Genomic DNA, 26,118 nt, shown 5'->3' on the forward strand with positions numbered 1-26,118 from the left:
GGGTGCCGGTTTCCATGGTGCAGGGGCAGACACAGGATCGCTCCCGGCCGTGGCGGTGCGCGGGGTGCCGGTTCCAGCCATAGGGAGTGTTGGGCGAGGGTCCCTCCGGTCTGCCTGGATGGTGGGTGCCACATGGCCCTCCACCACACACGAAGCTGTTGGTGTCCCTCCTGCCCGTGGCCAGCTGGGTGGTGTAGGCAGCCCTGCCTGAAACCTTTGGCTGAGAGCACACCTGCTGCCAGAGAACAGGAACGAAGGGGTTAATCCTTGAGCGGTGGTGGGCACCGATCAGGTTTTTAACAGTTTAGCTCTTTCTTTGCGGACTTTACTGTAGGCCAAGAGAACATGAACTTTCCTGTTCCCCATTGCCTGTGCTTTGGGCTTGTCTCACTCCAGTTGCTTCTAAAGCCGGTTCTCCGCGAGGCGCGGCAGCCGAGTGCCTGGAGATGGCTCCCCTCCCTCCGGTTACAGAAACACAGGTAGTGATCTCTTCCCGTGAGTGTCCTCCGCTTTCTAGCTCCGTCTTCTGGAGTTTAAGGTTTTGGGGTCGGGCACCGAGGAAATATTTGTCTGTCATGAAAAATGTAATTGGCACTTGGATGATGGTTATGGGTAAAGGCCTGTTAATCCTCCCGTGACGGACAGGGCTGATGAGCTCATGTTGGTGCTGCTGGCCAGAAAATTGCTTGCAAACGGCGCTGGTGGAGATGGGCCGGGTTTCGGTCTGGATTGTCGGCTGGTGCCCATCAAGGTGGCACCCTGGGCCTTAGCAGAGGCCTCTTGGGTTCGGGTTCGCTGCGGATCTGCTCCCTCTGTCCCCGGTGCATGAGCAGGCCGGGCTGGAGGGACCCGGGGAGGACGGAGGGTGTCGGGATCAAACAGCAAATGGTGGCTGCTCAGTTGTTGGGGCTGGTCTCCAGCTCCACTGCACAGGCAGGAGAAAATGGGTATCCTCAGAGTGCTCCTGCCCATTCCCTAGGCAGCAGGCACAAAGGGTGGAAAAAGGCTTTTCTGCCTGCTGTATTTTTTCATGATTATCTGAAAAGGCTACGTAAGAGTGAGTTCGTTTTAATTGAAAGGCGGGTGCCTCTTAAACGCAGCAGCAAAGTAGCTATGGAAGCAGGGGAGCGACAATGCTGGCGCTGTCGGGTGCTGCATTTGCGAGCGGCTGACCTGGGGAGACCTCCGGAGCACTGAAGAATGTCATTTTCTCTGTTAGTGCTTCTGTCTTTGCATTAATGATGCCAGCAGCCCTTAATTTTGTTTTCTATCACGAAACTTTTCCATTTAACATGCAATGGCAGCTCCTGGGGTCAGTGGCCATCTCCATTTGTTTGTGTGACTGCTTATAGCTGAGCGGCTTTAGGGTCACAGCTCGCAGGCTCTCGGTGTCTGGAGAGACTGCCCTTTGCCTCTGTGCGCTTAGATGGTGCTGCCCTGGCTGAACTTCTGCAGGGAACCGTGGAAGTGTCAAAGCCATGCGTTACAGCAGTGGGGGGAACAAAGAAACTCTGTTGATGAAGGTCACAGTGTGCCTTTCTGATGCCTGGGTGACCCAGAGTGTCCTCACCCTCCGGTGGGACTGACCCACCACCGTTGAGTCCTCCTTGGGACCAGGACTCCGGTGTGAGCCAGCGCACGGGGGACGGTGGGAGAGAGGGAGCTGGGGCCGGCGTTGGGCTCGCAAGCGCACGGCGAGCATGCAGGAGGCAGTGACCCTCACCGAGCTCGCGGTGGAGGCCGCTGGCTGTGGCGCTGATGGGCACAAATTGCAGATTCCCGTCAACTCCGAGCCGGGAGTGGTGAAAGCTACGGGAGCCTTGACAAGTCTCTGTGTTTATTGCTGCTGTCTGAACTGCCTTGAATCACCCCGTAAAAATTAAGGAGAAATCCTTGTGCCAGATACAGAGATCAAATGAGCAGCAGTAGCTCAGATCTGGAAAAAAATAGGAAGAGAGAGGAAATTGAAAAGATTGGAGAAGCGTTATTGATATTCCTTGTATTTCTGTGTGTTGCCAGGCTTGTGCAGACCACTTTGGGTTGTAATCCACTATGAAAAGAGGGCTAGAGACCAAATCTGTGGTGGGTGGTTGGGGGTTTTTTTTGTTAGATCTATATCAAACTTGCTCAGGAAAGCAGAGCACTGTAAAGCAAGTCCTGTGTTGGCACCCGCAGGAGTGGGAATGTAAAATCCATATGGGATGTAATGAAATTTCCACTGACCTTGTATGGGAAGGAAACGCTTGTTGGCAGGGGAATGTGAGGGTATTAAAAATGTTTTGTTACAATACTGGTACCTTTGTATCCTCTAGGAATGTAGCAGCGGGTTTTTAGGAGGCTTAATTCAAAGGCAGTTACTCTTTGCCACCCTCAGCACCAGCGAATGCCTTCGTTAACCGCAGAAGTCGTGTCGTGGGGAACGTGCTTGCCTTCAGAAGGGGCGCGTGCGAAGCAGCGCTGTAGCGTAGCAGGCGCGCCGTACGCCGGGAGGCCGTTCTGAAAAACACTGAACCAGTTTTCAGGTGTGATGACTGAGTACCGCTTTCTGGAAGTTCACTCTGCGTCTCCAGGCATTCCCGTGCATCTCTACAGCAAAGCCAGGCTAAATATTGCTGTGTGGCGTTAAAGCATCCTTCCTCTCTCACCAGAGGAAGTGTCATTGCAAGGGGAGCAAATCCATTTTCTGCGTATGAGTGCAAACGTGAAGAAGAGGGGGTGCAGAAGCAGTGTTTTTTGCGAGGTGGGCAGCTCTGTGTTTCAGTGTGGTGCTGGATAACGCAGGAATGGGATACTGCTTATTTTAATGCAAGTGTAGAGACGGCACTCTGACACCAGTCATTTTGAGACGTCATTTGCAATGAGAATTTAATTTCTTTTTCTCCATTCTTTTAGCTGCCTTTTTTTTAAAAAAAAAAAAGATTATTTCTAGCATTACTTATATAGAGGAATTGCCTTTCATTTCAAGGTGTTCTGCGGCTCAGCTGTGAATGAGGGCTGATGTTTGTGTGCCTGGGTAGAGGCAGCAGCTGTGCTGAGCATCCCTGCTGCGCTCACCCTTTCTCCTCTGCCCGGGGCCTCGGCCCCTCTGGCTCTCGTGGCCAGTGTCCTCATGTCTGCAGATGGGATAGGTGTAGCTTAGAAACGAGTTAGAATGCTTTGGCTATGGCAGGGATGGTTACATGGTTATCCAGGCAGACTTCAGGAACAGAAAATGGCTTTGCTAGTGGCCAAGTGCAGCATGTTGAGTCCCTCGCCAAGACTGTCTATGAGCCTTAGGTGCGTTTTTATGAACAATTGTGCTATCCTCTCATAAAGTATCAGGAACATAAAGGAAGTGCTGTAAAGGCAGTGCCCGTGGACGATCCCACATAAGGTGACTGATTAACTTTGGAGCTTTCAGCATTCATTTTTTCCTAGGAGCTTTTAGTTTTTAGGTGACCTTCACGCAGCCTGCAGCCTCCAGTCCCATTACTGCCATCGTTAAATTACCCAGTAATGAGATTGCTGCAGGCGTCCTTGTTTCTGCAGCTCTCCGAGTTCACCTGTCAGGCTGAGTGGCTCAGTCTCGCACAATAGTTGTTATGTGAAGAAATGTTGAAAAATACCAGACCGCCAGATTGTTATAATTGGTTGCAATTTTAACTTCCTCCATGTGGGATCCTCACAAATTTAAAGAGCTTGAGGTCCATAAATCTTTTGTGATTTCAGTCAGTGCTTTACAACACCATTACTTAATAATTTATTAATTCAACATCCAATATGGAGTAATGATTGTCTGGATAGGACCTTGCTGTACCTGCAAAGTTGTGGGACAGCCTGGTGCTGGCAGGGGACAAGCCTGCCCTGTGTGCATAAATATATATATATATATATATGCATACTGAAGATTATTTCATGCATTGGACTGACACTACTGTGTTGTCTTGGTTCGGGTCACTGAGCTTCCCAGTTACGATGCAGTGATTTCAAGCGCATGTGCTCAGGCAGCACAGGTATTTTTAGTTTGCTGTGGCTGTTGCGGGTAAGCTACCGTTTGTCATCTTACCATGCTGAATTTGCAGAAGGAACCAAGGATGAAGTCTAACCCTCTTGCCAAAGAGCTTTACCAATTTTAGGACTTCCTTCTTAGTGCAGTCCAAGTCCTATCACATAGGCAGTGACAGTTCAACGTGCTGCAGCCTTGCACCAGAATTTTAAGAAAGTACAGCTCCTGCTGTTGCAGAAAGTCACCCAAGAGCTCAGTTTGTAGTCCGCTCCTGGTGATCCTTGTAGGCGGCCAAGCACCGCTCGCAGTGCGGGACGGCGGGCGTGGGCTCTGCACCTCTCGCAGGAGTGCCTGCGGTCCGGCGCGGCTGGCAGTGCCCAGGCTCCCGCTGCGATCGCCGGCAGCCGGAGCAGTCCCCTGGGAGCTGCTTCCTCCTCTGCCTGCCAGGCCAGCGCGGGCTTGCCAGGAGCACGCCGGAGCCTGCCGTCCTGCGGCGCAGCGAAATCCCTGAGCTGCACGGAGAAGCATTTGAACTGAACAAGCACCCACAAATACCTGTCACCTTCCTTCCTCCTGTCGTGTCCACGGGCCTCTTGGCTGATAACAGAGCCTGAGGTGTGCTGGGGAGAGGGAACTCGAGGCCGTCCGATACAGCGAGCCCTGGTGTGCAACTTCTCCGATTACCACAAGTTTTGTTTCTCCTGTGTGCGTGGGTGCATACGTGGTGGTGGGCATGTGCTTCATCTAGTTTGGTGATGTGCTGAGTTTGGGAGCTAACTGTTAACGCGTTGTAAGCTCATAAGGTGATGGAGGGAGAGCTGTGACCTGTGGCCCGGACATTCTCTGAGCTGGGATGTGATGCTAGTGGAAATGGTAAGCTTTGGTGCCACCAAAATCATGTTCTTTCCCCTCTTGCTCTCACTCTCGTGTCCTCTGTTGCCCCCCTACCCTCACGTCCCAAGAAGGGCTGGGAGTTTGGGGGTTTATAAATAAGCCAAACGTGGTGTTTTAAGAGCTGCCTGGCAGCTTAGGTCAGGTGTGGGTCTCATCTCTCATGTTAAAAAAAAAATGGCTCACCAAGCAGTGAGGTGTGGTGCGAGAGTCTGGGTGCCACGTGCACGTGCAGGGAGTGGCTGGCTGGCCCGAGCGTTCGGTGGTTGAGCACAGGATTTTCCCTCTGGGTTATCATAGAATCACAGAGTGGTTTGGGTTGGAAGGGACCTTTCAAGGTCATCTCATCCCAGCCCCCTGCAGTGAGCAGGGACATCCCCAACCAGAGCAGGTTGCTCAGAGCCCCGTCCAGCCTGGCCTGGGATGTTCCCAGGGATGGGGCATCCACCACCTCTCTGGGCAACCTGGGACAGGGTTAGGACAGAAGAGAGGGAGTTAAATCGGTGGCGGTGCTGTTACTGCCAGCAGGGAATGGGCACGCCTGTGGGGGACAGGGAGGGGAGAGGGTGGGACAGGGGCTCTCCGGGGTGTCTGTGTGCTGCCCTGTACTGCTCCGGCCCCGTGGAGCCCCGAGGGTGCCGCACGGCGAAGGGGCAGGCGTGACGCTGCACTCCTGCTGCCGAGCTGCTCTGCTGGCTTTTTTGCTAGGTCTGCTTCGCAAATGTATCCTGTTGGAGTGCACCAGCTACAGGTGACCAAAGTGAGAAAAATATACTTAATCACAAACCTTAGAAAAAGATAAAGAATATGTTGTTTATTATGGATTGTTTATAAAAATGTTCATAGCATTCAAAAGGCTGTTTCTGTGGATAGACTGAAATGGCTGCAACTGCCTTGTCTGCAGAGTGCATTTCTGTGCACCATTTTCACTGGGGAGAGAAAGCGAAGTTTCTCAAGGTGAACGTATGCTGTAATAGGCTGTTGCTGGAGCTGACCCACTCAGCTGAGGTGTCTGTCTAGCCATCTTCTGCGGGTGGGGTGCGCGGCACTGGGCGCAGCGGTGGGGAGGGCCTGGGGGGCTGCTCTGCCCTCTCCCCTCGGGGTCTGGGAACAGGCAGCCATTGCACGGGCCCGCTTCATCATCCGACCTCTGGGATTCTGGCTTGTCTGATCCCTCCGCTGCATGGCTGCCCCCTCTGGAAGCCTGCTCAGCCCACTTGTTCTCACTCTGAATGTTTTCTTCTACCATCTCACTTCTTCCTCCCATGTCCAGCTCTGCACACCCCTTCCCAGAACCCAGCTGCTGCTCCTGCAAGAGAGGGCCGCTCCCTGCACAGGCCTCCTCACTGCGCAGTGCTTCAAAGACCTGCTAAAAACCTTCCTCGTGTTTGGGAAGCGGTTTGGAAGGTGTATTTCCTGCACACTCCGTGCTGTGGGTGCTGCACTGCTCCTCTCGCAGAGAGGGCGAAGGGTCTGACTGCACGTCGTGAGCAGTGTTTCCTTCTCCGGTGCTTCCCTGTCTTCCTGGGATAAGCCCCGGGTCGGGGATTTGCAGCTTCGGCTGTGTTATGTGAGAAGGGGGAGCTGGAAAAAGTGCAATTGGTCTTTTACTATGGGTGAGAAATATCCTCAAAATGAGACTGATCAATGGGAAAAATACAATTCTGACCTATAAAGAGGAGAAACATCAGTCTTCCAATAATGTGAATGTGCTGAACAGAATTCGTGTGCCTGAGGTTATCGGCTGCAGCAGCGCTAGGTAAGGGTCAGCGCTGGAGAGCAGGTCTGCTGCTTGGGGATGCCTGTTCACTGCAGGACGCAGCGAGCACCCCGGCGATGCTGCGGCAGAGATGCAGGCTGCCCGCCGCTCCCGGCCCCTCTTGCTCTTCCGCACGGGCACCCTTCGGGCACCGCAGAGCCCTCTTTGGCAAGGGTTGTGGGGGGTTGTAGTGTATCTGTCACAGTGTCTGAAGCAAAGCAAAAAAACCTGGAACAGATAAAGATGTGGTGTTTTGTGAGCTGGAGTTTGGAGGATCTGAAAGACTTTTTAAGCTTTTGAGCCAAAGGCGAGTTTGATTTGCCAGTTAACCTGGCAGCACTGGGGGAATGTGGGTGAGAGGAGTACGTGTTTACAGTGCCAGCTTCCCTCAGGTCACTGTCAACCGTTTGCTAGCTATTCAAATGATCATTTATCAAAAAATATGTTAGTTTATACGCAAAGAATGCAGGATTTGAGGTAGTACTAGATAAATTGAAGTATCATTTTCTAGTTTCAAAAAGGCAAGTGGAAAGCTCTGAGGGCTGGTCTCTGTGTACTTACACAGCTGTTTATTTTGACAAAGAACAAGGTTTTAATGTGAGACTGGTGAATGAAGTTCTTCAGCTCTCGCTTGGAAAAAAGATCTGTTGGCTTTAGCAAGCCTTGAATTAAACCTGAGGCTTGTGAGGGAGCCTGCTCTAGCAGTCCCTGTACGATTTGCTCCGGGACAAGGAAAGACAACTCCCCTGGCCAGTGTTTTTTGCTGATGTTGTGTTTTCTTCTTCTCCTTTCTTGTGTGCATGCAGAAATCCGAACTCAGCTGGTCGAGCAGTTCAAATGTCTGGAGCAGCAGTCGGAGTCACGCCTGCAACTGCTGCAGGACCTGCAGGAGTTCTTCCGCAGGAAGGCTGAGATTGAGCTGGAGTACTCCAGGAGCCTGGAGAAACTGGCTGAACGATTCTCCTCCAAGATACGCAGCTCCAGAGAGCACCAGTTCAAGTAAGCAGGTGTTTCCAGGGGCAAACTGGTGCAAAATGGTGGGCCAGAGACTGCCTCGAACTGCCTCGAACGCTAGGTGGTTGGCTGTTTGTTTGTGGCTGCACAGTCCAAAAGGGGAGTAAACTAAATAGCATCAGCGGTGACCTTGTCTCTCTTGCCACTGTGCAGGGTTCACAAAAAGAACCAGAAATGTCTTTTTCCAAGACCTTCACCATAGCATTACTGACCTGTGCTGCCTGAATTAGACTGACTATGCCTTTCTGTGAGCAGTGCAATAAAAATATGAATCAGGGGCTAGGAAAGAGTCAAGGCCCTTGATTTTTTTTTAAGAGGCTTGAATTCAGCTACTGATTTGATTGTGCAAATAACGGTGGGCCCATTTTATAAACGCTGGTGTCTGTATGTAGTCCAGTCCTTAGATGTCAGAGTGCTTCACACTGCACACAGATCTGCTTACAGGCTCAGACTTGGAAGCAGTTTCTGGAAATCTAATTTATTGCAGTCTTTTAAAATGAAGTATGTATGTTTTCGGTGTACACACCCGTACAGTGTTGAAGCTAGGCAAATCCATAGTGGAAATATTTTGAAACAAAGCTTTGCAATAGGAAGTATGAACTGGATGTTGGAATTGTGTGAAACTCAAACTGTTGATGAAAATCATAAAATCCTTGAATGTGTGAATATGTGCAAGTTTTCAAAAGCAGCCCCTTTTCAGTTTAACCACACTCTCAAGCTTGGCTAAAACAAAAAAGATCCAAGAAAAAAAAGAAAGAAACAAACTGAAGGCAGAGTTTCAGTCTGGAGGTGACGGTGTTTTGTGGTGAGGATATGTAGCTTGTGCCGTTACGCTGGCTGGTTGGTGGCCATGATGTCAAGGCTCCTATGGATGCCCCCGTCCCGTTGCTGTTGGAGGGGCTGGTCCTTGCTCTCCGGGTGCACGCCAGTGTGCCTGGTTGGAGGTGTCAGGCGGGGCTCCGCGGGACGATGCTCAATGTTGGCACGCGTGTGTTGGTAGCAGTCAGGGTTTTCTCCGAGCTGCTTGTTATCTTGCTTGCCACAATCGTCTCTCGCTGGGCAGCATGAGCGGTGCTGCCGAAACGTGGTCAGCAGGGTCTGGGCCCCGGGGGCTGCACAGGAGCACAGAGCAGGTGCTGGTCCTGGGTGCTTCCCATGCAGCACACCAGCTGAAGTTCCCCACTGTTGCCTCCCCCGGCCACAGCATTTGTCTCTGCCTCTTGTTCTGACAGCAGCATCCATGAAATAGTCTCTCAGCTGAGATTATGCCCTTTGCTTAAGATGAAACGAGTGTCATTCAATTCAATGGCCAAAGACTACAACGACTGGTTAGCTCCTTTCCCAGAAAATTGAGGGGTTTGCCTGTCTGAAGCACTTGGCCTTGCTAGCCCCTGGCTTTTTACCGTCTTTTTCTTTCTCTAACACTTTGCAATTTTTTTTTCTTGTTTCAACTACAAAGGCAGCGATTTCTGCTGTTACATTGCTAAATCCTATTTATTCCATATTACTAAATCCCATTTAATCTGTTTACTCGGTCTCTCTAGCGAGCAAGGCTTTACTGTTGTCTTATGCAATAGTCTGCTGAAAATGAACTGCCATTCAAATGCTCTGTTCTTTTTGCATCTGACTGCTGCTTGTCAGTTGTGTGGTGCCAGGTAACTGTCCTGGGGAAGGAATTGGCCAGTATGGGCTTGGGAAGGTGCTCTCGTTCAGAGATGGAGCCCACAAAGGTTCGTTGCATGTGTGCCTCTCTCATCAGCTGACAGCAGTATGATGGCACTGCTATTGCTTATTGTGCTTACAATATTGGAAGGATGCTGTTGTGCGGCATCTCCAGGTGACAACGATTCTCTGCCTTTATGAAACACCTGGGCACAAGTGCCTGGTGGTTTGTGCTGGTATTGGTAGTGTTAATAGGGCCACCTTGATTTCAGTGCACACTTCTGCTGGGTCCTCCCTGCCTCACGCCATGTTGAGACAGACTCCGTTAATATATTTTTCTTCTGCCCTTTATTAGGTTCATCTGCACTGCTTCCCCAGCTTGCTCATGAATGTCATTATTCTGATGAGGCTTTTGATACTCTTAAGAAATACGGTGTCTTCAGCTCTTCCTTTGTCCCTGTGTAGCCATGTGCAGCAGGCTGTGGCCCAGACCTTAACAGTGGTAATTACCGTGGAGCTGCTGCTGGGCTGTTCGTGGTGATTCCGGGCTGACCGACTCATTCATGCTTTTATGAGCTGTTGTTTTGTCTGTAGGTGCATGCAGAGATTTTCTGGAGTCACCGTGCCTTCCTCTCTGGGGTTCAGTGGTGAGGTGGGCTGCACCAGCGCGCATGCTGCAGGCGAGAACATCTTGCATGAGGAGGAGTATGTGTGTGAAGGCTTCGGCCGCACAGCGTAGCTGTAGCAAGTGTGGGCTAACTTTCTGATGTAGGACTTCTCGGGAATGACAGTCTTGGTTGAAGGCAGGGGGTCTGAGGCCCGCCTCCATTGCGGCCGCGCTGCCAGCGCTGTCGGTTTGCGCAGGCTGCTGAGCCCGGGTGCGCAGCAGACCTGGCTCCTGTGTGGGCGAAGCAGCGAGTGCTTCCCGGACAGGTTGCACGTGTCTTTAGGTGCTGGGCAGGGAGAAGCCTTTTGGCCTTGAACGCGTCCATCAGGCTGGGCTGTCGGCACATGGGGAGACCTGCCCAGGCAGGATGGTGACAGGGGAGGTCTCTGCCGAAAGCGGCCATTCCTTTGGAACCAGCACATCTTGTGGGAAAGCGTTGGTTTGACCAGAGAAAACAGTGTAGGTGAAACGTTCGCATCAAATCACTTGGCTGCCTCATTTAGAGGGTTTATCTGAAAGTGTCTCAGATGGACAATGTGAAACATTTTGTTTCAGTTGTATCATTTTTGGACATTTTGACTCACTTTTGATTTATTTGTCTTCAGTACTAAAAGCAGTACATGAAGAGCAGAGCAGGTTTCTCTCAGTATTGAGATGGAACATGTCAAAACTAGTTAAGCTCTGATCAAGTATGAAATGTTCCCTGAAATTTCCCTCGCAAGGGAGGTTTTCTGGCCAGCCCTGGCTTCCAGGTGAGTCAGGGTCTCGGGATGCCCCTTCGGAAGGTCTCACCAGTGGAGCTGGGTGGGGACATGGTCGCTCCAAGGATGCAGCGTGGCTCCCGGGGACTCTCCAGGTCACCCTCCCCAATGCCTGCTGCTGCTCATGGCAGTCTCTTTGTTGTCTGCAGCACAAGTTGGATTAAGACCATCATAAATATTCAGCATACATTAATATATTCATTATGCGCACAGACACTTCGTGTTAACGTTGGATGCAAAACATTTTCTCCAGCACTATTTAGCGCACTAAATGCAGTACAACAGATTGTGTGGCAAATGGGCTCTTTCTGAAATGGAAGTGACAGCCGTATTAATAGCACAATGTGGAAAAAAGAAGCAAAACTCCCTCTTGCAAAGCATTGAAGGGTTTTCCAGGCATGCCTCTTCTCCTGTACCATCTTCCAGAGCACCCGGTTTGGGAAGGGTCTGGTTGGGCGTCTGATTTGGTACGTGTGCTCATGTGCCGCTGGGCATCCCTGTGGGGAAGCACTTGAACAGCTGAAAGAAACTCCAAAAGAGGTTCCTGGAAACCGGAGCAGGGCCACAGATGCGTTCCCAGGCCAGCTGGGGCAGGGGACCAGCTCTTGTATTGTCTCCGGCTGACTCGCACATTTTCAGGTCCTTCAGAGCTGATGCACGCAGTATCTGCACTGTGTCACTGTAATATTGCTAACTGGCCTTTTGCAGACCACACCTTTTCAAAGTATAGGTGTGGAGCAGCGGACCAGAAAGTGCACTGGGTGCCCCAAGAAAAACCAAGCTGTGTAGGGCAGATTGTATACAAAGATCCGTATCTATGTGTGTTGAGTGAAGCACAGGGCTTGTGCCCAAGTCAGCATCAGAGCATCCGTCTCGCCTGCACAGAAGGGCTCTCTCCTGCCACCGGCAGCTGTGGGAGGCTGGTAAAAAAGGACGAAACTGTGGGAGAGAGCAGCTTGGGACAAAGAATGGGGATTCTTTGGCTTGATTGAAACCCTCGTGTATAATATTTAGACTGGGAGCTTCTGTGTTGGCAGAGATGTGTAAGCACCTTTCCTGCACCGAAGAGGAGGTGCCACTGTGGTCAGCCCATGGGCCGGCAGCCGTGTGTCTGACCCTGTGGTGTCTGCCAAAAGGACGTGGCTCTGAGCTGGCGAGAGTCCGTGGTGCGCCGGTCGCCTCCATGGCAGAGCTGTGCCGCTGCCCCAGGTGACTGTGGCCCTGGGGGCGGGGGGCAAGGGGTGGCAGCAGCAGGACATGCTGCAGCCACGTGTCCTCCCGCAGGTCGGTGGGACAGCGTGCGTGCCCCGGGAGCGGCGCTGCCGGGAGCAGTCGCGCTCGCAGCCGTGTGCTGGAGAGGCGGGCTGGCTCTGACAGCTGGGCTGAGGGGCCGTCGGGTGCTTGGCCGGATGCTGCAGCAGTTCCTGGGGCGGAGAGACAGCCAAGAGGAGCTCACACACTTCTCTCTGGGGGTGCGACGGATTCTGGCAAATGTGTGCAGTGGAGGAAGGCAATGTTAATATGCTGACAGCATTCATTTGAAAATTACATGCCTTTTTGACTTGTTCACTTGACCTTTTTGGTTAATTTTTTTTTATGATTCCCTAGGAAAGATCAACACCTACTTTCCCCTGTGAACTGCTGGTACCTAGTTCTGACGCAGACCCGGCGAGAGAGCAGAGATCACGCCACCCTGAATGACATCTTCATGAACAATGTCATTGTTCGGCTGTCGCAGATCAGTGAGGATGTCATCAGGCTCTTTAAAAAGGTAACCAAAGCAGCGATGGAGACTTCTGCTCAGTGAGGATCTGTCCTTGCGTTTTAGTCTGAAAAAGAACCTTATTGTGGACTTCTACACAACTGTGCCCCCCACAAAAGTCTACAGAGGTACAAAAAAGCCAACACTGTTAAAAAGCAGAGAAAGATAACAAAACTTTCTAAGGAGTACATATCACGTTTTAATGAGAAAACTAGAGAGGAGTTTAAACTCTGGACAGTGAAAATGTAAAACCATAGTAAGGCAGGCCAAATAAAATTCTTAGAGACAACTTGCTAAAGACATAAAGTTAACAAAAACTTCTCCAAAATCACAAGGAAGAAACCTGCCACAGGGTATGGAGAGGGATAGATGCGTGAGGTGCAAAAAGGCTATGAGGTAACAGCCAAAGGCCAGCTGGCTGCTTTAATTCTTTATATTATGGAAAAGCTTAGACTAGAGGTTTTCTTGGCAGGATCGGGGAGGGGGGGTTTACTAACCTGGGGAACCTTATCCAACTGAATTGTCATTAGATGTTTCAGAGCAAATCTGTACAAGCAACTGCTACTTATAAGTCTTTCCAGATAATATTTATCCAAGAATTTTAAAGAAACTGAGCTATGAAACTGTCAAGTGACTAGCAGTGAGGTGTGACCTGATGCTTTCTCTGGCTTCAGTGCCAGAGAAATGAAAGGTGGAAAACATGATGACTTTTTTTTGAAGAATCCTGGAGGGCTTCAGAGAACAAATCTGCAATCTGACTTTGAAAACAGACTTGTTGGGTGAAGCTTTAGTAGAGAGCAGAATGACAGGCATGTAGGCAGATACAACAGAGAGGAGTCAGTGTGGCTTTCTTAAGAGAAGAGTAATGCCTCATAAATCTGGTGGAGGTATTTCCAGGAGCCAACAATCATGTGAATAAGTTGGCACAGTACCTTCAGTGCCTTACAGACTTTGGAAAAGGTCCCTTGCTGAAGTTCTTAAAGAAAAGTTGTTGAAGAATAAAGAGTGGTGGTTTTCTGCATCAATGACTGGTTGAAAGGCAGGGAACAAAGGGAAGGAGAATTTCAGTGGAGTTCATATAAATTATTTGAAGAAAATGTTGAATAGTAAGATGACAAAGTCTGCTGATGAAACAGAATTATTAATGATAACTAAATTAAAAATGAGCATCAAAGACTGGCAGGAATCTCACAGTCAGGTGGACCAGGACTCTTCAGTTGGAAATGAGGGGGGATGTGGTAAGAGCATAAGGAGTCACAGGCAGTTTGTAGGGAGTGAGGACCTCATCGTCCCGGCTAGTGTAAGCCATGGGCGGTCAGGCACCGGGCAGAAAGAAAAGGTAAAAAGGAAAGACTTTTTAGCGTCACTAATACTATATATGTTATACTACATTTGCATTGTCATGGGTAATGCTACACGTTTTTTGCCTCGTACCATATTCCTGAAAGCCAGATGTGTAACCTGAGTCCTCAGGCAGTGGGACAGACGTGAAGGAGTGTTCTCTATCGGCGGTTGCCCAGCCCCGCTGACGGCGCAACTTCGGGCTTGGGAATTGCAGCCCTGCAGCTCGTCACATCGCGAGTGTGTGCAGCGGCATCACCGTCCCTCTTCCTCCACTTCTCTTCTGGGCGTTTGCTAATGGCCACCCTCAGGGATACCGTACCGGGCTAGGTGGGCCTTTCGCCTGCTTTTATGGCTCTTATGTTTTTCTTAATTTTTATCACTTGTTTTCAACAGGGATAGCTGGAGAACTGCAGTTAGAATTAGCGTGAGCCTGTTGGGATGCTTGCCTCTCCAAACAGGAGAAGGGCTCTCAAATCAGTGGTTATCTTAGCCCAGCTGGAGAGTAAATTTCATCTGATATTTTTATGGCCAGTCGCCTCTAGTTTATAGATCTGACCTAGAAATTAAACTGCAAGGTCAGATTTGGATTTGCTGATCTGATACGGGACATCATCCCCTTTCCTGCCCTTCTGGCTTCCAGAAATTGGACAGATTTGGGATATTTTGGTTAGTTCAGTTCTAAGTTGGTCTCAAATCTCCCTCCCATTTGCATTTTACTCTGAACCCGGTTTTGAGTTGTATATTAAGACTGTCTTTGGTCTGTGAGTGGCATATCTCATTTTGAACCATAGGACAAATCCAATCAACATTCAAACAAGGGCATAAATAGAGTGTTTGAAGTGTTTTTCTTGTAGTAAGTCAATCCTCAACCGGGACAAGATTATAAAGTATTTCATCCCTTCAGCAGAATTATTTCTTTGTGTTTGCTTTTTCCTCTGTCTCTCCCTCCCTCCTCTTGTTTGAATTTAAATTTTAACTTACACAATACTTATATTCTATAGAAATTGTTGCTCCTTGTTTCTCCCTCCCCCATCCTCTGCCAGGAGAGGCGAAGTAGCACCAACTCCATCTGAGGCCTGCCAAAGCCAGCACCTGCTTTTAATCAAAAGGAGGCTTTACAGCAGAGCTTTGGGGATCTGTGATTTCACTCGTTGCCCCTTGAGGTTTAAATTGTAGCAGGACTCTTGTGTCCCTGGAAATAATGCTCAGCGAAGTCTTGGAAAAGGCTTATTTTGTGTCATCATTTTCCCTTACTGTGGATAGGGAGGCTGACACTTTTGGAGATATTGTTTGTTTTTCTTGACCTATTGCACACTGTGCCCAAAAGGGGATCTGGGGCTGCACTCCCCACTTTGCCACAGTGTTTGGTGAGAAGCCTTAGGCACACGTGTGGGAAGACGAGCACCCTGGTAAAAAGCTTTTCAAGACATCCAGTCCAGCCTTGCAGCGGGTACGAGATTGCTCAAGAGGAGGCATCTTTCACTATTTTATCTGGTCTGGTTTGGAGCATGACGAGTGAAGTGCTTGAAGCACTCCTCCTGGGGAGACTGTACCGTACTGGACTGCTGGGCAAGTAAACCGGCTCCAGAAGGGTTAAAGGCATCTGCACTTGTGGTTCAGCTGTTCGGTTTTGTTGTAGATTGCTCTTTGATGGTAAATTAGGGTAACATTTTTTTCCAGAGATGTCACTTTTAATTCCTCCCATCTAGAATTTATTAATGGGTTGTGACATGCTGCGGGTACACGGAGGAACTGGAAGGTTTTGTGTTTTGTGCTTTCATTATGTAAATGTAAACATTCTTCTCAGCAAAGAAGCAGGGACCTACTATCTGGAGTACGAGGATGTGCATAATTGAGAAGCAATTGATCAGTGCAGTGGTAATCTGCCAAGAAAGATGCCGGGTGCTGAGCTGCTTCTCCCCTCGGCGTCCCTGGGTACGTTTGGCAGCAGTGGGGGGTGTTCATCAGTAAATTGGGGCCTTGCGTTTTGTTCATCTCCACTGAAGTGTTCCGCCCTCCCGGTGACCAGCAGCGTACGGTCCATGGCGTTCGGCCGTGCATCGCTCGGACACGCCTATTGCTGTGGCTGGTCAGGAAGCCTTTTGGCTTACCCAAATCCAGGAGAGGGGGAAAGCAGGAGCTAGTGGGGATTGAGTTTTTAGTGTTTGAGTTGGAGACATTTAACTGAGCCAACTCCAGGTCTGACCTGCCCTCGGCTGAGGTCAGTGTGACAGCTTGCACTGGCCTCAGCAGAGCTTACGGAAGGTGTAAGTTGGTTATCGAAGGATGGAGGAGAAGGTAGATTACATTTCTTGACTCACTGGCAAACCTGTTTTTGCAGGCTGTGGTCCAGGCTGGGGTCCCTGCTGTGGCGGCGTTTGCTGGCAGGACAGCTTCTCAGGCTGCTCGCGGTGTTCGTGCAAGCCGCAGTTGCTCCTCTGTGTTGCAGCGGTACCTCGAGGCTGGTTGTTCTGCTCCCAGGGGAAGCCGTGCTCCCTGCAGAGCTGAAGAGCTCGTGTCGTGGCTGCGGGGAGAGCTGTGGGTTGGTGGCTCTTTCTGTGGAGGCTCAGCAGAGGCCAGTGACGCTTGGGTCGGGGCATTTGCTGCATTCCCTTCCCATCCCCTGCTTCTGGTTCACTTCCTTCTTGGCTTAATTAGTGGCAATTCTGTTAGCTTTGAGAGTGCGGAGGGGGCTCTGTCGGGAGAGACGCAACTTCTCCTCTCATCGTCCGTTTCTTTTTGGTACCACCGAGCACCGTGAAATGGGGAAAAACAGACTGCGGCCTGGTGAGGTTTGGTGGAGTGGAAAATGAGAGATTTTCTGCAGCCAGGATTTTAAACTCTGCCCTGAGAATTTCAATGCAGAATCAAGGAGAATTTATAAAGGCATGTACTATGTTGGTAAATAAATGTCCATCACTGAAATCAGTGGATCCACTTTGGTTGTCCATAGGCACTGCAGGCAGTATATATCCAGTGTCCGAGCCGATTGTTTGGCTCAGCATACCCAAAAAGGAGAAACTCTGTTTTTAGGGAAATACCGTAAGTTATTTAGGAAATGTTATATACCCAAAGTAGATATGTTTTTAGGGCAGAGATGAAAAGTTGATAGTAAGGTGGTCCTGATATGCAGAAGTAGTTTGGAACCCCAGGAGAACAGAAAACTAGAATAAGTTGGAAAAAACCACTGCTGAAAATAAAAAATGAAACTCTAGGCCCTAAGTCATAGTTAGAAAAAATCCCTGCAAAGCCAAGAAAAGAAATGGGTAAAGCTTATAATGAAAATACAAAAAAGAGGTGCGGATTCCTGAAATTGGCAGGTAGAGGAATTAAATACAGCAGGAACAACTTTTAAATAAGTGTGTTTGTATAAAATGTATGCACCAGTGCCCTTAATGCACACATACATATATGTATATGCATATTGAGTGTACTTGTGTGCCTGTGTGTGCTAAGTCATTTAGTAACAAAGTGATACATAAAATCATATGTAGACAAACATTAAGCGATGCACATAAGGAAAAGCAACATTCCAACTTGGATGCATAAGGCTGGCCGCTGCACTAAATTTGGGATGAGGTGTGGAAGTAAAGCATCAGGCTTCGAGCATGCCAGCTCAGCGCTCGCTAGCAGTCAAAAGGGAAATAGAAAGTTATGAATTGCTGGGAACAGAGCAGAAAACATCGTTAATCCCTTGCAAATCCATGGGTCCATGGCATGCCCACGTCTTGAATCCTGTTGTTTTTCTTTCTGCTCCTTCCTGCCCAGCACTGCCACTGTGCCTGGAGGCATCCAGTGACAGAGCATCTCTGTGTTGTGACGCTTGCATCGATGCTGAATGAGGCACGCTTGCTTGGGATGGGGTCCGGCAGCAGCAGAGCGTCGGTGGTGCGAGGGTGAAGGACTGCAAGCCCGACACGGTGGGTGATGTGAGGGGTCTGGCTGGCAGGACCTGGCCCCTGGGTCGGGGCATGGAAGGCATCCTCTAGGGACGGGAGCTGAGCGGGGTTGCTCTGCTCTGTCACGGTGCCGTGTCCCCCAGGCTTGCCACGGGCAGTGTGGGCTGGGGAACAGACGCCTGGAGAACTCTGAAGAGCAGAAACCTGCCTGTCTGCGGGAGACTCTACAGACAGTCTTGGCATCACTTGTGTTTAAGCATGGTGATAGATGTCGGTTAAGCAATCTGCAGCCCTTTTGTTGGCCTTTCAGGTATTTTTGAATCGCATTCAAAGGAATCCCAATTATAACTGTGGAAACTTGTCTTCTTCTTGAATACCTGCAGAAAAAATGTACTGAACTGTGAGATTCATTCAAAGGTGGTCTCGAGGCAGAGCGGAAAGATGCTTGTAATTAATATTTGTAAAGGCAGGAACCATTTACAAAATGTGAGTCGAATCTGGATTTGGACTACAGTTCCTTTGTTACAAAATGAGCAGTTGTTCCCATCCAGTGATTTGTTTTCTTTCTCCTCTGCCCTTCCCAGATGTGGGATATAGGAATTCCTGGCTTTGGTGATCTGGCCCCGTGAGGGTATGATTTGGCTCGCCCCCTGAACTCATGGTTTTCAGCTGAACCCCTGTGCACTGAAGCTCTGTAATTTTACACAGCTGTAATACAACTCACACCACTTGCATTTTATCCCAGCAATTAAACCGACCCTGCATCTTCTTCTGGCAGTGCTTCAGAATTCAGTATTTAACACGTTTCTACAGTCGAGGGCTGCAATGGCATCACATCGGTGAGGATGATGCGAGAGCAGGAATAGCAGTGTAGATTGGGTGTTTTCCTGACACCTGGCCCTGATTCTGTGACCCTCTAACCTGAAGCCACAATAGATGTGTGGCTTTTCACAGTGGGGGTTTGCAGGAGCCCAGAGACCCAAGACCAACGTCTTTCATTAGCGATCCTGAGGCTGGGGGCTGCACTGCTGATGACTGTTAAAGTGAAGGAGGAGCCCATGGGGGTATTAAATGTGTCTTAGCATTTTTATAGAAAGACCCAGTAATGACGTCATTTACTTGTTGCACTGACTGGTTATAGCTGCTGTGACAAAGGGCAGTTGTCCTCTAGTGGGTATGGCTTCTTGCTGCACCGAAACTGCTGTCCTCCAAAGCAGGCTAATAACTCCTGCAGAGAGGTTTTTGAGTTGGACGTGATGTCATCTCGACATCAGGAGCTGTGTGTCCAGGCTGAAAGAGAAACACAGATGTTTGCCACAGAAGTGCTATGGTGTCGCTGGTTAGATAGTTGTGGGGGCCTTTGGGGCACATGGTCAGCATGGTTAAAAACAGGCCAAGAAATTGTTGTCTCCTACTTTGAATCTCTCAGTACAAGACATGAAAGACGAGGTGCGTCTTCTTCACCTTCAGACTTCTGCCGTGTGTTTGAGTCAGTTCTCTGGACTCATGTGGAGAGATGGGCACATCTGAAATGCCCTCTGGGCTGTGCTAATGCCTGCCCCGGGATGGGGTGGGTTTCAGCTGTCCTGGTTCTCTGCAGCACGCACGGGTAGCTCAGCTGCAGGTGTGACATTGCAGGTGCCAGGCAATGGGGGCCAGTGAAGGCCATGAAAACCTTTGCTGTTTCTCTCATTTTGTTCACCTCGCCATGCCGGGTCTCACAGTTGAAGCCCAAGATGTTTTTCCTCAGAAAAGCATCCACGAGCACTGGGAGTGGCAGACCAAGCCAGAGGAAGCTTTCTGAGCTGAGACTGCTTTGAAGAGCCCAGGGGCCGAATGCAGTTCAGAGCAGGTCTGGGTGGCTTCGTTTCAGTGGTGGCTCAGCCTGCAGCTCCTCCTCACAGTCTCCCCTGGTGTCACACGTGGCTTGAAAGGGGAGTGGTTTGGGTGGGGGGTACAGAGCTGCAGGACCTCAAGAGCAGAAATTGGGTTTGATGCTCCAGCTCTTCCTGGTTCTTCAGCACGGCTGCGACCAGGACTGGCTCTGGAGGTGCGCTGGCATTTGAGGGATTTCCCCTGCTCACTACCAGCCCTTGACACTGATGTTGAGGTAGATGTGGTAAGTGAGCTTGGGTTGCAAATGCGAAACACAGGGAGCGTGTGGCCTCTGTGGCATCATCTCCTCTTTCCCAGCAGAATCTTTCCTGGGCAATGTAAGACCTGCAGATGGAGTGCTGCCCACTTGGGGTGGGGAGTGGTGTCCCATCAGCAAGTACTGTGGAGCTGTGCGGACATTTAAGGGTATCACGGAGCTCCTGCAAAGGGGTGCGTGGCGGGGACCTGCAGGTAGGTCGGGGAGCTCCGCAAGCAGCGCGGGCGACTGGTGTCCAGGGTCCGAGCATCCCTGGCCTGCAGCTTAGCAACTGAAATGAGCAGGCAGCCTCCGTGCCTGCTCCAGCAGACAGGCAAGCCCTGCTAATGAGGAAAGTAGAGGAAGAAGACACAGTTGGGCAAATATCCCTGGAGCTTCCAGTGTGAGTCACGTTCCTGGTGCAGGAGATTATCAAGGCAAGTGTGTTAACGTTGCTAATAGGCAGGCAATAAATGGAGATGCTAAGGTATGTCACTGCAGAGATCCGACTTGATCTGTTGTCGCAGTGGGTCTCCATCACCGTGAAATCTCACAGCGCGTCCTCCTGGCCGAGGCAAACCCTGGGCGAGGGATGCAGTGCCGGCCCCTTGGCCAGGCAGGTGTTTTCTCCCCTTTTACCTCCTGCTGTGGCAGAAGGAAAGAAGTTCGCTGCTTCTTCCAAGTATGGAATACAGGAAATTATATGTTTGAGACAGAGCATTGCTATGTCCGAAATAACCGTGCTGCATTACTCCCCAGTGTGAGACTTAATTACATTCCGTGACAGTGAATTTAATTATGCCCCATACTGCAGTGTCCTGGATGGAGATTTGATGAAGAAATGGTGTCTGTCTGGATACAAATTCTTTGTCTTTAAAATAAGCATTCTTCCTTGCCAGGAGTTTGTGTTGCTTCTTCCCCTTACTTTGTCTGCAGAGGCAGGGATTTTAATAAACCTGCTAAACTGAGGCCATTGCTATCCCAGCAAGCAACTGTGGTTTTTAGTAGGAATGGGAGGCATAAAGCAAGCGGCTGAATTGGAGTTTGGGTTTTGCGTACGGTACCAGGGAATTGGAATGACGTTTTGGCATTGTCTCCCAGAAACACACAAATGTAATTTCTCTGGTATAAAAAGGGGAGGCAGCAAGCTCGGAGGAGAGGCGCATCCTTCAGCCTCCCGCCTGCCTGCGTTTGGAAATGGCTCCAGCATCACGAGGTTGGACGCTGCCCTCTTGGATGCCGGGAGACTTTTGACGATGCTGGAGGCCACCCGGGTGTTTGGCGTATAGTGTCTGTAAGCAAATGGGTCTTCAAACGTAGCACCCACCCGTGCTCCTCCCATGTCAGTGCGACTCGTGGGAACGACACGCTGCTGACAGTTGAGCCATTTTTTCTTGCTCTATTTAGGAGTCTAAAATGAGGTTTGAAAATTACGGCTTTGTGGACTTCGCCTCCGCTGCACAGGAAATCTGGGGCAGAGGCAAGAACTGCAGCTGACTTGGGGCCATTGCTCCTACCACGAGCCCGTCCTCCGCCGGTTGTTGGGGCAGGCTTGGTTCGGGGCCCAGGCCTTGACTCGTGACAGCTGGAGGGGTTACGTGCGGCTCTCAGCTCCTGCAGGCTCGGGGCCTCTGCGGCCCAAACCCCGGTTTGTAGACCCCGATTTAAGTAACTCCTATTCCGGATGTGTCTGGGAGGGATGCATGCTTTTAATAGCTCTGTTGCTTATTAGCAAGCCACAGTGAGATTTTTGAGACCAGCTAGTGACTGCTGGTGTTGGCGGGGAGGGGAGAGGGACTGGGATTTCCAGCAGACGAGGTTTCCAGATGGCTGGGGGTACTTAGCACCTTCTGGTAATTGGCATCTTCTTGGCACCTTGCACGCGTAGGAATGGGAGCAGTGTGCATCAGTCGCGCTTCTGAAGATGGGAATCTTCCAAGTACCCTGTTGCTAGTTCACAGATAAACTCTAATTACTGGGTATTCGCTGAATGTGGAGTGCTTTTACCCTTTAGATTCCTTGCTTCACTCTTTGCATTCAGTTCTAACTTCTAATAACCTAAGGTTAAACTTTTCAAGTATGTAGGCTGTCCAGTTAGCCGTGATTAGAAGACCTCTCTGTGTCACGGGCTTCTTTAGCCACTCAGCCAAGAAGCTGATGGGATATGCACAAAAATGCATGGAGTTATTTGAGGAAATTTGAAAGAAACTGCTTTGTCTTTTGGTTTGGGTTTTTTTTGGAGGGGGAGAGGGGGATGTCTATACTTAGTTTAAACACATCTTCAAGCTATAATAAATGTTTCCTAGCCAAGAAGATTCTACAGAGAGATGTGGGGTATAATTACAAGGGAGGCAGGAAAGCAGTGCATGGACATCTGCAGTAGCATCCAGCCGCTGGATTTCTGAGTAGGAGTTGACTTGATCTGCAGCCAAGCTTAAACGTTCAGCAGCTCCCCAAGTTGTGGCCTCTCCCGTGAAATGCCATGCTCATGCTCTAGGAGGTAGGCAACTGTATCTGCTTCTTCCTGCCTGGCAAGAAAAGTGAAAATACAAACTGATAATAGGCTTTCAACAGACAGGGAGGTGGAGGGAGGAAGATGCCATGAGTTTTTACGCTCACAGTGAGCTTTCTCCTAAGCTTGATGAACTTTGGCTGTTGCGGTTGTGAAATTGGAAACTGTATTATATAACTGTGGTGTAGCTATTTCATAATATAATGTCCTTTTTGGAGAGACTTTGGTTCACTCAGGTCAGAAGAGTGAAAATGAGCTACTGAAGACAAATTGGGGAGAGTGGATCATGGTCAGGGTGAACCTAAAGCTTGAAATACTTGGGCTAGGAAGCCCTGATAATCTGCATTCTGAAATATCAAAGTTGATTGGAAATTGCAAGTACAGCAGCAGGTATCTTTAGTAAATCTGTCAAATCCAAATATATTGACAGTTGATACTGTATGACTGGAGAATGCAAAAATAAGTGATTCGTGTACCCACAAACGTTCACTGCATAATTTAGGTAATGCAGGGGAGTTAATGTAGCAGTAACACACAGCCAGCTCTGTGCAGAGAATGCAACAGCCGCTTACCAACATCCAGTAGTGCAGGTTTTGTTGAAAAATAGGTGAAGTCAGGCTATAAAACACTCTTCAGGCTACAGAGCAGGCCCAGCTTTTGTGCACTCTGCCAGTCTTAATGTGAAACAATTCCCCAAAATGGGGGAGGTCGTTAGCGTGTTAGACCCACACAGTGGACTGTGGGCTGGAAATAAGTACTGCCAGTGGAACGGCAAAGCGATATTGTCTGTAATTCCACATTCATCCCTGTGTACCCGCAGGATAAATAAATGAAATTGTGTGATGTTCCTCATCATGGTCTCTGAAACCCAGGTTGGGTGATCCGTGGACAAACATTGACCTCAAACTAAAATGCAGCAATTCTGAAATAGCGTGAGGATTTGCTGTACTGTATGTGTTCATGTTTATAATCACACATTTTATTTTGTTAAGCATTTGTAGAAAATTAAAGGCAATCAAAATGCCAGTTTACTTTTAAATTTCACTGTCACAGGCAGGTTGGAAGAGGAAGCCATCTGTATTTTGGTTTTAATGTTTAGAAATGGAAAAAACAGAGCCCAGATGTGGATTGGCAGTGCTGTTGATGCTGTCTTTTCAGCTCCTGGAGCAGGAAGGGTATTAGACCGGATTCCTGAAGTAGTGTAAATAAGGCCTCTGGGGCACTTTTCATGCTGTGGGGCTCTTTCATTTTTTAAAATAATATCTAGAATTAAAATGTACATGGTTTTGTGAACTCCACTGCAGAGCAAAGAATGGCACGGTCTCATGGTTGTCCGGGGAGCCAGGAGAGGGCAGATCGCCGGAGGGGAGGCAGGAGGTAGTTAAGGTGGGCATCACCAGAAGCCGGTTGTGCTGCCAAGGTTCACCCACTCCATTGTCACCTGAAAGGAGGAAAGAAAAAACATACAGGCATGAGAGAGGTTGCTGTGGTTTTGTTCTCTGTGGGATGGGTGTGAAGGCCTTTGCTGCGGTTTATCGGGATCCGCTTGTGCACAGGGGTGGAAGGGCTTGGAACAAGTACTTCTGGCTTCATCAGGATCCAGTTGGTCACACAGTTTAAGAAAAGAGCACAACAATGCACTACTTCCCTGTCCTGCCAGCTCGTGAGCATCTCCAGACTCTCTGCTGGTGCTGCTGTGTCCCATACCAGTACTCTGGCAGCATTGGAGACCTTGTGCATACCTTTGATGGGCTAGTCGGGAGGAAACCTGTCACCTCATTTCTTCTTCCTGAGTTTGAACTGGGCGTTTGTAGGGATCCCATTTCCCCTTTCCACGCTGCCTGTCTGTCTCTGGAGTTTGATGCCCTTCAAGTGGTGTGAAGTCCTGAAGAGCCATGGCGTGCTGGGAGTGTTCGGAGCGAGGGCTGAGCGTCTGTGTGCTGCCGCCAGTGCTGCTGGTGCTCGACCTGCACAAGGCTTTGAGGGCAACGCGCTTCTGCTGCTGACCACGGCTGAGGACATGCTTCTTGTAGGGTAGTGCTATCACAGTGCTGTCCCCAGCGCGTGCAGACAGCTCTTGTGAACACGGCTTGGAGAAAAGGGTTAAGATGTATATGCGTGGAGTCTTTGGAAGTCATAGTTTTACTCTTCCCTCCAAAATGCATTTTCCTTTCAGAACTGCATGTTGTGAGTCTCAACTCTTCCTTTTGTCTTCCAGAGTAAGGAGATTGGCTTACAGATGCATGAAGAACTCCTGAAAGTCACCAATGAGCTTTACACGGTGAGTAATGAGCTGATCCTACCCCTGCCTAGCCTGTGCAGCAGGGGGAATGTAGGCAATCTCATTTGTTAGAACAAAATGTCTGTTCAACATTTCAGTGACTTGAGGAGACTTCCTCCTGCCATCCTGCAGTACAGCCTGTTTGTTCCTCTTGCATTTGTTAGAAACGTTTCAGTCTTCACTGGTTTTGACGGCAGCAGAGGAGGATTTCCCAGCAGTCCTACTGTGAAGGGCTCCTGCAGCCACATCATGCCGTCTAACTGTTTCATTTAAGCATAAAGGGAGATGTTTTGGGCATGATCCAGTGCGATCCCTGGTATCTGTAATGCTCTCACCTGCCAGGTTGCCTTTAGGCCCCTTTCAATTTTCACTCGGTTGCTGATTTCTGCCAGGTGCTAATGGCTCAGCAGTTGTCCTCTGAGTTGGCTGTGCTAATTTGTGGCTGAAACCTGACCTGCTCATGTGAGTCTGGTGACCTGTGGATGATGGCTGAACATGACCTTCTGCTGAGGAATGCATAAAACTTTTAGCTTGTGTGTGCTCAGTTTCATCTCCCTGCTGCAAGGAGCACTTCGATTGCGGAGCTGTGTCTGTGCCTCCAGGTGAAATCATAGGCCGTTATTCAGGACATCGCTCTTCAAGCAGGTTTTCATAGTAGGACAGTAAGAGTCTTTGTGTTGCTTCTGTCTCTTGCCCTGTAGCAATTGGGCTTTTTTATTTTCTTTGTGGTTTAGGATCAACAAAGCAATATAAAGTCTGTCTAGTGTTGGAAAATTGAAACGATGTATTTGCTTTCTTTGGTTGTATGTTACTGGTACATAAATAACACTGCAGTAGGTTTATTCCTAAGCAATCATTTTATTCTGTCTTTTTGAAAAATAGGCCTAAACAACAGAGCATGACTGATATTATTTGAAATTTTTGCCACAAATCTTGTCTTAACAGGTTTGTTTCTGCATTTGTTGTTGAAGGATTCAGTTTTTGAGAGACCTGCAGTGTGGGTGGACAGCCAGGTTGGATTAAAAAGCTTACGTGAGATTTGCGAATGCATTCTTGATGGTTGAATGTCACAAGCTCTGTTAGTGGTGGTGATTAATTAAGATTAATTACAACAGTGGCATGACAGATGCAAAATAAGGAAAGACTAACAAGGGCTGGACCGACCTTAATACCTGTGGACTAGTGTACTCAGAACCCAAACACGGGACAGGAGCATCACCTGAGGGACATGGTTGGGTGAGCTTGAGGATCAGAAGTGGACTGAGGTCCAAAGTGCATGCAGGCGGCCAAGGAAGAGCACAGAGAGTTAATTTTGCTCCCCTTGAGTCTGTGGCAAAACTCGTCTTCACTGCAGCTGAGATTTTCCCCCATTCAGTGCTTTGCTCCCACATGCTGAGTGGAATGTGTTTGAATGGTGAAACAGACTGGAACGGCTGGAAGAGCTTTGTGT

At 49.4% G+C, this 26,118-nt stretch overlaps 1 protein-coding gene across 2 annotated transcripts in view; it reads left to right on the plus strand.

The window, feature by feature from the left end:
• SRGAP3 (SLIT-ROBO Rho GTPase activating protein 3) overlaps positions 1-26,118 on the plus strand; it is a gene marked incomplete at its 5' end in the record, with an annotated part of 125,960 nt that overhangs the window by 56,033 nt on the left and 43,809 nt on the right. For both annotated transcript variants that reach the window (XM_082004421.1, XM_082004422.1), the window contains 3 exons: positions 7,442-7,634; positions 12,348-12,510; positions 24,606-24,668. In XM_082004421.1, the coding sequence (XP_081860547.1) occupies positions 7,442-7,634; positions 12,348-12,510; positions 24,606-24,668 (419 nt within the window). The remainder of the gene's footprint in view (positions 1-7,441; positions 7,635-12,347; positions 12,511-24,605; positions 24,669-26,118) is intronic.

The sequence above is a fragment of the Phaethon aethereus genome (assembly GCF_964289735.1).
Source record: "Phaethon aethereus genome assembly, chromosome: 11".
Lineage (NCBI taxonomy): Eukaryota > Metazoa > Chordata > Aves > Phaethontiformes > Phaethontidae > Phaethon > Phaethon aethereus.